We start from the raw sequence: 12,081 nt of genomic DNA, 5'->3' as shown, positions 1-12,081 counted from the left end.
CTGTAAGCTGATACTCATCTCTGCAGGTTGTGGCTCACTGCTCAGAGCCCTTAAGTTACACCTTTGGATCACTCATTCCTGGGAACCTGTGTTTGCCCTAAATCTATGGCAGCAGTAGTCTAATTTTCTCCAATATAGTCTGGCTAATAGTATCCTTTTGTTATTACATTTGGTCACATACAAGGCCAGATTGTGGCATTCCAGACCAGTAAAACTCACTGTCTTTATATATCCTTATGTAGTGAAAGTTTTGCAATTTTTTTTTTTAAATTCAAGAATGAAAATTCAGCAATTAAGTTTAGCTTGGGTTTTCAGTCAGGCCTCCCTTCAAAGTCTTTTAAAATCACTGGATAATTTAGGAAGGGACTTTTGGAGGTCGTCTGGTCCAGCCACCTCTTTGGAGCAGGCCACCTTTGAAGTTGGCTCAGGTCACTGAGTTTTGAATACCTCCAAAGTTGGAAATTTCACTGCCCCTCTGGCCCCGTATTCCAGTGTTTGGCCTCCCTCATGAGAAACAAATTTTCATTTTTTAAAGAATGTCTCCTTGTTTGAAATTTGTGTTTATTGTGTCTTGTCCCATTGGTATCTAGCTCAAAGGACTCTAGTTTTATGTTCTCCTTAGCCTACTGTGAGGTATAGAAACCTGAGTCCTTTCTTTTAGCCTTTTCTTTGCAGGACTCGACCAACGCAGTGCTCTCTGCTTTTCCCTGCATATCATGGGCTCCAGCCCCAGCCCACCTTGGATCCATCCACCCAAACAGTTCCAGTTTCTTGATTTCTTTCTTGTACTGGAGAACCCCAAACTGAATGCCAGTGCTGCAGGTGTGGTTTCACAGGTGTCAAACAGAGAGGAATAATCCATTCCTTTGACCTGCCAGCTGCACTGTGCTGATGTCGGCACGCAGTTCCTCTTCATTGCTTCGGGGACACGCTGCTGACTCCTGCAGTGAGCCAGTGCCAGCACATGGGGCTGTTTTGTACCAGGTTTATGACTTTGAATTTGCATTTATTGAACTCCATAATGTGTCTGTCATCCCTTTTCTTCTGCCTGTGTGTCTGTGGGGAAGTGACATGTCAGAGTGGGATGGGTACAACTCTTCCAAATGGCAAAACTCTTCATGGAGTCAAGATCCTGTGACTGACCAGAGCAGACCTGGAAGACATGTTTTCATTTCTGGTTTGAGCTGCATGACAGTATTCTTGAGGTCCTTGCTCTAGATGTATAAATGCCTCAGGATCAAAGGGAGAATTTTCCCATACAATACATTTTTCAAGAAATTGTCATGGTACAGTAAGAGAATGAGTATTTCAGGCATTTGTTTCTTTCTTCCAGTTGTGTTCTGTGTGGTCAGTAAATCACATGGACTCCCAGGAGCTCATTCTAGTTCACTTACTCATGCGGATTTAACTAAGCATCTTCAAGTTTCTTAATTAGCTCACTAAATTAATCAGAAGTTCTAAAGAGCAGAATCTAAGCTGAGCGTCAGGGTTTTAAGCGATGGGATGAGACTGGATTTATGTTTACCAAAACTGCTTGGTGCTTTGGCTGCCTGTGGAGGTAACTGGGAGATTAACATTTGTGCCAACTTGTGTACAGGTATCAGCTCCACATAGCCCTTGGTGGTGTCACTGAATGTCACTGTACAGTGGGGAAGCTGAGGCAGAAAGCAAATACTGCCTGCCTGTGCCCACAGAGGAGCTGTGGGTCACACATCATGTTGCTGCCTTTATTGTCAGACCTGGCAGTTTTGTAGAGTTGCCCACTTGCTAAATCTCATTGTATTAACACGTAAAACAAGGGATTAAAGAAGCATTAATGTCATCTATGAAGTGTGGCTAGAGTACAGAACTCCCCATACACCTGTTCTCTCTGTTGAATTTGTGTTCTGCTCTCAAAGCCCTAGGAAAATTATATGCAGTCCAGATTTGCTTATCTGCTGGATGTTTACTTTATTCAGCTCCTTACTAGATCTGTACTGTATGTCTTTAGCAGTGGAAAATACAAGCTGAAACTACTCATTTTCAGTTGAATAAATTAGTATGACAATTGCCAATGGCCTGATAAAGTCTTTGAATAAAGCTGTAGCCAATTTCTGTTTCAAACACTCAGAGGAGTCATTACTTTACTTACAGGCCAATTTTACAGTTGAGCACATGCTGTGTTGTGCTCTTTTACTATGTATAAAGAGGTCTTTGCACTCCTAGCTTTTCCTGTAGCCTTTTATGTCTTGATTACTTCCATACATGCAGGGTATTTTGCTGTCTTCTGTGGCGAGAGGGCAGCCAGTCTGGGAATGCATCTTCATAACATCTCCATCACCACCTCTGATGTGTGTTCCACTGTCTGGTGATTGCTTGCAGGTTATTGGATCTGGGTCAAAATTATCTTGCAAAGACACAAGAAATATAATTTTCAGATCTGGTCTGTCTCATAAAATAGTTATATAAGCTTTGGAACCAGTAGAAAGGAAGGAGAAAACATGGGAGCAAAAGGCACCCTCTTAGGGGCAGCTTATTAGATTGGTTTTAATTCATCCGACCCCAGCAAAGTGTTGGGCTGATGAGAGTCTGGAAAAGGAAAACTTGACAGTCAGGAGGGAAGAAAGATTAGTTGTCACTATGTTTGTTGATAATTTATCTCAGCAGATAAAATCTCTGTAACATGTAGTTTATTTAATAATGAGCATAGAACTGAGTATCGATTCTACCCACCAAAATCCAGTCATGATGACAAGTTTCAATGGTCTTGATACTTTGGATGATAAGTAAAAAACCCTTAAAATCAGAGATTATGGCAGGGCCAGAAAAAAATTGTTTCTAGCTTTCTTTTTCATTGTAGAAAGTGCAGAATGTCTGGTATCTCTTCACAAGTCCTGTCCTACCAGCTCACTTTGCCTAAGAGAGCAGATGCTGGTACAGATTTTGGTCACCCATCTCACATTAGGTGCAGTTGCTTGGGTCAGACTCCTGCAGCTGCTCAAATGGGGAGAACATAACATATTTTAGTGATGCTGAATTCTTGGTGGGGTCCACTCTGATGGGAAGGGCATGTTACTTGTTTTGTGGATGAAACTTGTGCACAACTTCTCATTGTATTCCAGCCCCTCAGGTCCTTCCCCAGTCCCATTTTCATAGATTTCTGAGGTTGCTTGTTGATGTGTTCAGGACACTATTGTTAGAAAGACTGTTCTTTTCAAAATTTCAAATTTCATCACTTAGTTCAGCATTATCATAAGTAGTGCAAAGTGGAGAAAAAGGCTAGAATTTGATGATTTTGATCAAAGCGGAAACACGAGTTGATAGCATTGTCTTTTGGCACTTTTGTTTGGCTGGTTTGGTTTGTTTTTTTAATTTAACCCACTTTGAACAGATCTTACCATTTGCTAATATATGAGAATACATATCCTGAGGAATTAGCACCTGAATAAGCATGTGCTAATGAACTGCTGTGGTCTGTGATACAAGTGGTTCTTGAAGGAGCCATGTCTTTTTATTTGAAAGCAAATATACTAACATCTGAGCTGGCATTGGGAAATAAACTAGAGTATTTGTTTTGTCTGTTTAATTTTTTCTTGTGCTACTGTTCTTATTTAACATTGTTACATTGAAAGGATATAATTGAAGTAATATGTTACAGGGGAATTGCAGTAATAATAGTACTTAAATCTTTCATGTTTTTATGAAATTACTTTAATGCTCTTCATTGAGCAGTTGAAAGAGCTGGAAGTCTTGCAAGGAATGCAGAGAAATAAAACCCATAAAACCTGGCACAGTGAAAGACTTTCAGTACAATATGAATGTTGGTACTTTAAAAATCACAAATCATCTTTCTATTAATTCACTGTAGAATAAAGTTTCCTCAAGATAAGACTCAGCAGTGCTGTGTAGTTGGTATTTAAAGTATGTCCATCTGCATCTAAACGAGTAGCTCCAAGACAATCAGATTATGCAGTAGTTACTTTGGTGAGAATATCGCCTAAGTGGAATGGAAACTTCATTTTGAGTCTAATATTAGACCCTGCTTTGGAAAATTCCTTTTAAATGATCACAAGCTGGGAATAGCAAAAGAATTTAACTTTCGACAGACAGCATTCACCAAGAATTTGTTTTTAACTGCTTATGTTGGGTCCCTGGGAAAGCAGATGTGAAAAACTTACCAAAGTGAATTGACTTGACCTGATGCAATGTTTATATCAGTAGTTGATAAGTTTTCCTCCCTCGTCTAGTTTGTTCGGGATATTTTCATTCTTTAAGCGTGAGTAAGTCTGGGTTGGAATAGTTTGAATGCTTGTTAGTCTAATAATCTGAATCTTAAAACAGGCAGACATTATTGCCTATAAAGGGGTCTAAGCAAAGTTTTGAACTATTTTAGGGATAAGTATACTTGTTGAGACCAGCAGAGTGTGAGACACTGTTTCTTACCTCCTGATAGTTCAGAAAGCATATTGATGTCTGTGTATTTGTACTGCAAAGCGCCACTTAGATTTGGTGCACCTTTTGAATAAATGTTATTATTTATGCAGCTTTACAAAAGACTGGTTTTTGATGGCAGCTGGAGAAACTGGCAACCAAAGGTATCAAGGCAATTTTGAAGGTTCATGATGATAATATTCTTACTATCATCATTCCTATGGCACAAAGGACTTCAGGAATTCACTGTGAATGATGCACGGCTCGGGAATCTTTAGAACTACTGCTAAATCTCTTCTATGCTTGTGTCTTTGTTGATCAGATAGTTGCTTTGAATATTTTAATTCATTAATTCCTAAATAAGGTGTCACCACCCCATATGGAGAATATATAAATGAATTATTTTTGAGAAAGAGAGGGGAAAAAGAGGAGCTGATGGATGGGGCTGACTTTTCCCTAGCTCCAACCTGTCCCTCTTTTTCTGTGATTTGTCATTGTTGGTGTTTTTTCCAGGCTTGAGGAAAACATCGCTGGGATCTCACTGTAAAGGAGGGCTCCAGCCTGGCCTTCCTCTGCCAGCGCATGAGACAAGAAGCAGAACAACAAAATAATATGATGAATTCAGTGCCAGGCTGACAGTTTTGCATGGAAAGACATTAGAACAAGAACACTGATCTCTTTAGCTCTCTTTTAGGGCATAAGGTGGATTTATGTGGTGCAGGAATGTGTATCTCAGACAGAAATCAGATTGTCATTTTAAGCGTCTGTTAAACTTCACCCCTTTTTTCATAAAACCTGACACCAAACTTTTTGTCTTTTATTTATACCTGCATGTCTCTACTTCTGCTATAATTTCTTATCATTCAGAAATTTCTAAAATTTCTAAATTGATCTGTCTCCTTGCAGGCAAGTCTCACCTGGCTATAGTGCAAAGAGTAAACAATGAAGGAGAAGGCGATCCCTTTTATGAAGTCCTGGGAATTGTCACTTTAGAAGATGTGATTGAAGAGATCATCAAGTCTGAAATTCTGGATGAAACAGATCTATACAGTGAGTAGAAATATTTGCAATTTGTTTATAAGTAAGAAGAAAGACTCCAGCAGCAGTTGAATTTATAGCCTGTTTTTTGAGAGATGTTATTTTGCCGATTTAAAGTCTCAAAACTCAAATTGTTGTGGAAGTCTCCTTAACAAAATGACCTGCAGATCCCTCAGATGCTCAAAGTAATTTTTGTTTTTTCAGTATGGGAACCTCACCCCTTTAGGCTGTGTTAATTCAGAAGCAGGACAAGTTTCTTTATTTGATCCTTTTACCAGCAAGGTTTGTATCTGCAACAATCTACTCTCTCCTGCCGGCTGTTCATCACTGAGGCTTGTTAAGTCTTTGTTAGAGTGCTCATGATCTCCCACATTTTCCCCTCTTGTCCCTCTGCCTCAAGGGCCACTAGTCCATGTACTACCATACTTCAACAAGAGGCAGGCAAATCTTGCCTCAAGGAAAAGGAATGGAGTGTCTTTAGAATGTCTGTCACTCACTGAGAAATCTTGAGAATGGAAAGTCTTCCTTGGGGCTGAAAACCAGCCTGTCCTAAATGCCTTCTCTTTTTAGCACTGAGCACAGCTCCTGCCTTCTTTATGTTAATGTCTCTTGAGGGAGATGATGCTGCAGGTCAACCATTACCTGGAACTTGAGAGATCTGGACCATTTTCCTTCCCAGATTAAAGCTTGACCAGTTACCTAAAGTGTCTGCTTCTCCCCCCATCTGCACAATCTGGGCTGTGCATACAGGACTTCCTTTCAGTCATTCTTCATCTGTCTTATCTGCGGTTTGATTGCTTGCTGGCAGATGCTATTTTTCACTATGTGTTTGCGTGCACACAAGGATATCTCCAGATTCTGTTATAGAAATAATTACTTTAAATGTCTTCAGCACTGTTCAACTCTCCTTTGCTTTCTTTCTCTTTCCTCATGGAAGGGATTGGAATGTTTCTACAGCATTTTTTCAGGCCAACTCAAGCATCTTCTTTCCTCCCTCCAAGCCAAATGCCCAATGAACACTTTATACTGTGGGATAGACTTACTTGGTTTTGCCTAAAATGCTTTCTGTACCTAGTCAGTATTATATCAGTATTTATGTACCCAAATGTTCATGTAAATCACAGTTGCGTGCTGAACAGTCTAATTACTATGTAAATCAAGAAGTCCAGTTAGTATTGATTTCTTTTCATACCTTCACAAATGAATTGTTGGGCTAATCAGTTACAACATAATGCTTTGCTTTTGCAGGCTGAATTCAAGCTTCCTTTTATACTCCAAAAAGATCCTATCTTTATCTACCTTTGAGATATTTACATGCATCTATGAGGGAAGACACTGCTTATGCTTTCAATGTTCCTCCATGCCTTGTTTGTTAAGAGAAAACACATAGATCATGCTGTGTTGTTCTTCAGGACCAAAAAAGCTTTGTCCATTAATAGGATGTTAGAGGGCAAGGATGCATGAATTTAATTTTAATTTTAATTTTACTACCTGAAGGCTTCCTATATTAACAAAAATAGAGCTGGTGAACATTGAGTTCACTTGAAACTCTTCTTCCTGGGATAATTTTTTACTATTATAAATTCCTCATTCAGAACAGGAAGGAAACTTCCTAGGCTTCCTGGAGGATGCAGGAAATTTTAGGGGGTGACTCTTGCTAAGTACCATGAAGAACTTCTAATTTCTTTCTGAAGCACTGGAGATCGTTCCACTGTTTAGACTGAAGGATTCTGTGACAATAAAGGAGAGAGCAGAAATCCCAAGAAGCTGTGAGGATCACAGGTAGTGTGAGAGGGTTTGGACTTGGGCAGCCAACCTCCAATTGGTTTGGTGATGAGAACATGTGTGAAACATGGGTTTACTGAAAGGTGCTTTATAGTCCACGATATGTTAAGGCAGGCTATTTTTGGTGTTGATATCACAGTGTCTCTGTTAGTAATCCCACCTTTGATTCTGTTCATTATTATAGCAGTCTGACTTGCTCAGCTCAGAACAAGTAAGCTTGAAACCCTTGGACTGATTTGCTCTGTACTAGGTGTTTACTTTAAAAAAGAGCTTTTGAAAAATTCTGGCAGCATTGTTACACTTTGTTCTGAAGTTTTAAAAATGTTTTGTTTTGCTTTAATGGAAACTTGAAATTTGATGAAATGGCTGACCTTGTTATTGGAGCTGTGCCTTTCTGTTGTTTCCATGAAAAAACATTTGAATTGTGTTAAAGTGGCAGCAATAGTATATTTACAGTTTTTGCTGAAAGCTGCTTTCACTGCTGAACTCTGCAACTGAAATTCTGGAGGTTGCCAAATAAATGTGTGATATGTCTTCATGTGGCTCTGTTCTGCTGTTGCTTGCAGAGATGTTGGGAGCAAGGAGAAGAGGGAGCAGGAAAAATTATTGAATATGTCTGACCCATCAACATTTGGGTAGACCGAGTACTTCAGAGGATGAAACTTTGTATTGGGAATGCTGAAGAGGTGGAGAGATGATGTTTCTGTCATGACACATGACACATTTCAGTCCATGTTATGTTGAAGAGCTGCCAGTGTGTTTGGCTCTTAGTACTGGAAAGTTGTAGCATTTTTTCATGGTTGGCACACTACAGGAATCTGTCTTCTGCTGCCGTGGCTCTACAGTGGTAGGAGAGCATTTCTCAGCTTTCTCAGGCCCAAGAGAGAAAGCTGTATGTTCTGTGTTAGACTGCACGGTCTACTTGTTCATTCTTCTGATCCAGGTTTGTCTGGTGCCCTGTCTTATTTAGCTCTTTCTACTTGAAGATGAGTTTCATCATTTTTTTATCTTGTCTGGAGCTCACTGCAGATGTCTAAAGACAAAAAGCACAGGAGGAGAGCAAGGAGAACAAGGACTTTCTGCAGCAATTGCCTGGGTGCATTTGCAGTGCCCCTCAACCTGCCTGCCTCTCTAGCTGAATGGGTGATCTGAGGTTTGAACTGCCTGTTCTGTAACTGTTTCCAGTCCAAGCAGGCTCTTTCAAGGAGATTTATGCAATAATTAATCATGTTATGCATCAGGCATTGAAGTTTAGGATTATTACAAGAGATATCACAACCTTAATTTTGTTTTGACCACTCATCCCCTGGAGTTCTCTGCCTCAGCCCAGAGTTCATGGCCAAGCTTGTTGCCTATGATTTGAAGGAGAAGTCTAAACATTCCCAGAACCTACTGAAGATGTTTGCAATATTTGTTGATATCTCACCAGAAGTTGTAGTGAGAGTATCCCTTATGTGTCTCATTGTTCATGTTGCAGAACCAGTATCCCAGCACTCTGTAAGCAGAGATCACTTCAGCTTATAGATAACTTCACATAAAGATAAAAGCTTAAAGATAACTTCAGTGCCCATATCTCCGTCTCACTTACTGGAGAAAGGACACACAGGAAACACCTGGTTCAGATTCAATTACATCAGTCACAATCCAGTCCCTGGTTCTTATATCTTACAAGAAGTTCAAAAGTTATTTGGATAGCAAAGAACAATTTAAGACTATCCCTTGCAAAAATAAGCCAAGATAATGGCTTTAAGCCATGTGGCTCTGCTATAACCATGTAACATTTTTCTTGGGAAAATTTTTGGATAAGCTGCCAAGGGAAAAAATAGGAGGAGTTGAAATTGCCCATCATTTGGGTTAGAGCCTGGGTCATCTTACACTGATGACCATTATGGACAGAAAAATTTAAAGCATCCTTCCATTGTGTGATGCAGGTCTTGTACCAGTAGTGCAGTGTGAAGCCGGCAGTGCTACAGCTCTTTCAAAGGAAAGGCATAGAGATGTTTCCCTGTCCCAGGGCCAGCACTTGTACTTGTGATTTTTGCCTCCCTGAAGAGAGCAATGATGGAACTCCTTGTGAGAAAACATCTCAGATACAGTGCTTTAAAGATAACATTCTCTGAGCTTTTCAGAAAAAGCAGTTTCTATTCTTCTTATTTTGTAAGAGACAGGACTTAGTGAGGACTTCTAGGTGACTTTTTTCTTATTAATTTTCCTTTGCTTTGGTATGCATCTCTCCTTTAACTGCAAGTACAGATAAGAAGTGTCTCAAACTATATTCCTAAGGCAGGGATTGTTTTTAGTCTGTAGCCACTCCCTTCAGTGGTTTCTATTCCTGCTTTTGGAAGAGAAAATGCAGCCCCTGATGTAGTCCACGTCTTGGGTAAAGTACTACTAGGGTAAGAGGCTTCTGCTTTCAAAGAAGAAAAAGGGCAAGGGTCATCACTGTTCTTCTCCATGTGCCTGGGAACAAGTATCTCAAACTTTCTGATTTGCACTGCTCACAGAATACGATCGAGATACCTCAAATAGATAAGTTACTGTCAGTACAGTATTGCTGTTGAGTCTGTGATAGTCCAGTAGTGGAGGCATGTTCCTGGAAAGTGAGGACATACTCATGTCTAAAAGACTAGGTGACTTGGGAAAATCTAGAAGCCTGAAAATTACCAGTATTGTGCATTTCCAAGCTTCAGACTCAGCCACTCTGAGCCTAATGTAATCTGTAGCATGTATTTGGACTTGTAAAGGGCTCTAGATCTCATCATTTTAATAATCATTGCACGTATAATTCAAAATCTGAACGAGCACGTCGGAGTATGTGCAGGTTCAGTGTCAGCTTCACCTACACCTCTTTGTGTGCCTCCCCAAATCCTGTGCCATGAGTTGATGTGCCTGTGGTCCCTCAGAAGCCCAGTCATTTTACACCGGTTAACTAAGTGGCTGATAGATGAGTAACTGCAGTATTCTTAGGATCTTCCCCCTCAAAGGCCCTAGAACCTGAGCTGTGTCTCGTTCTGAGGGGCTCAGAGGAATTGGCTCAACACTTGTATTTCCTGCACTCTGTGGAGCTCAGAGCTGTCTGACAGCATTCTGCTGCTTAGAGCCACTGCCACCCTGCATGTGGTGTCACCGTGGAGGAGCAGCATTCTGCCATCTGAGCAGAGACCTCGTCTCCCTGGAACTGATATATACCATACCCCAGCATACCCATAGCTGTCCGCTTTCCTGGTTTCCTAAACATTTTTGGGGCATCAGCTCAGGGGGTGTATGGTAATTCCTGGGTTGTCTGTATCTCTCTCATGTTGTGCTTCACAAATGGAGATTCCTCACCACAGAGCCTGTTTTAAGATGCAGATGTACCAAGTGGCAAACTTTTAGCTGAATAAAGGACAAGAGTCCAGGATCACTAGCAGACAAATACCGTATCTGAACTTTTGAAGCTATTCTGTACTTCATTCTGGCTTCAATGCCTGTAAAGTGACCAGAGATTCCCACCTCCATGCTGTACACCTTGCCAGTTTTTGCTGAAGTTTGGACAGGACAAAAGAAACTGCATATACCAGACATTGGGAATACTTCAATCAAAGGCATGCAGATTTTGCCACAGCTGTGCAGAGTCACTGAAGCCAATGGTGCAGCAAAAGAAATAAGTTATTGTCTATTTCCTCTGTGTACGTGCTGGGAATTTTCTAAGGAATGTATATGTAAAAAACAACTATCACAGCTATGCTTGTAAAACAACACCTTTTGATGTTTAGTTGTACTGAGCAGGACTTCTCCCCACCTGAAGTGTAACATGCAGAGCTGCTCTGCTATCAGGTGTTTGCAAGCAGTGACTTTCCCCCGGCTAAGGTGACAGAGACATGACAGAGGCTGGGGTGCTTGGCTGTGCAGAACATTGCCCCACAGCTGCACAATTCCTGACTGTGTGTGGTTTGGGCTGTGTGATGGTGAGCTGGGCACTGCAGAGGGGTCTGCCTGAACCTTGTGCTCTGCGTGGCCACCCTGCCTGACTCCGGCCAGCATGATTCATGTTGGACCCCCTTCTAACAGAAATCACTTCCTTCCTTCCTTCTCCCACCCTCCCTTCCCCAGCTGATAACAAGACGAAAAAGAAAGTAGCTCATCGGGACAGGAAGCAGGACTTCTCTGCCTTCAAGCAGACAGACAGCGAGATGAAGGTTAAAATATCACCGCAGCTCCTCCTGGCAATGCACCGGTTCCTGGCAACAGGCAAGTGCGGGTTATCTCTGTGTGTGATCGTGCCAGAGCCTCAGAGTTGGTCAGCAAAGGCCAGTGAGGTGGGTGGGACAGTGCAGGCGGGAAGGGAGGCTGGATTGTGGGGTGACAAATAATGCCACTGTTGTGTTTTTCTTTTTAAATTCTCTCCTCTCCTGTGTTCAGTGTCGGCATGAACCCTCTGAGACATATACCAGGGGTGGACCAGTAACTTTAAATTGGTCTGAAAGGTAAGGATGAATGCCAAGTGCCGCACTGCATGTCTAGAGTCCGTCAGATTAACGACTAGCAAGTACACCCCATTAGGAAGAGCTCAGGGAACAAACCAAAGAGGACTCGATACCACTGGCCAGCTGGCTGTAATTGCACTCTGGCGCCTTCTCCAGAAAGAGATGCTGGATTTTTTGCAGGAAGGTCTAAACCTGTTCCATGAGACTTTATGACTCCAAGTGAAAAACTCTCCTGACACATTTAATGCAGACTGCACAGGTGGTTGAACTGTACTCTTTATAATGGATTTCTGTCTGGCTTGTGTGACCTCCGTTGATGACTTCAGAGGTTTCAGAGGACAGTTGTCTCCATCCCAGAACACCTTGATGTTTTAGCCCTTGA

General features: G+C 41.3%; 1 protein-coding gene across 1 annotated transcript in view; it reads left to right on the top strand.

The window, feature by feature from the left end:
* The window catches only part of CNNM2 (cyclin and CBS domain divalent metal cation transport mediator 2), a 116,609-nt gene that overhangs the window by 84,898 nt on the left and 19,630 nt on the right, over positions 1-12,081 (top strand). Inside the window, exons 2-3 of the mRNA XM_033065518.2 lie at positions 5,317-5,460; positions 11,326-11,463. Of these exons, the coding sequence (XP_032921409.1) occupies positions 5,317-5,460; positions 11,326-11,463 (282 nt within the window). The remainder of the gene's footprint in view (positions 1-5,316; positions 5,461-11,325; positions 11,464-12,081) is intronic.

The sequence above is a fragment of the Catharus ustulatus genome, chromosome 8 (genome assembly GCF_009819885.2).
Source record: "Catharus ustulatus isolate bCatUst1 chromosome 8, bCatUst1.pri.v2, whole genome shotgun sequence".
Taxonomy (NCBI): Eukaryota; Metazoa; Chordata; class Aves; order Passeriformes; family Turdidae; genus Catharus; species Catharus ustulatus.
Note: the sequence above shows the minus strand (reverse complement) of the source record. Positions and strands in the feature narration are given on the sequence as shown.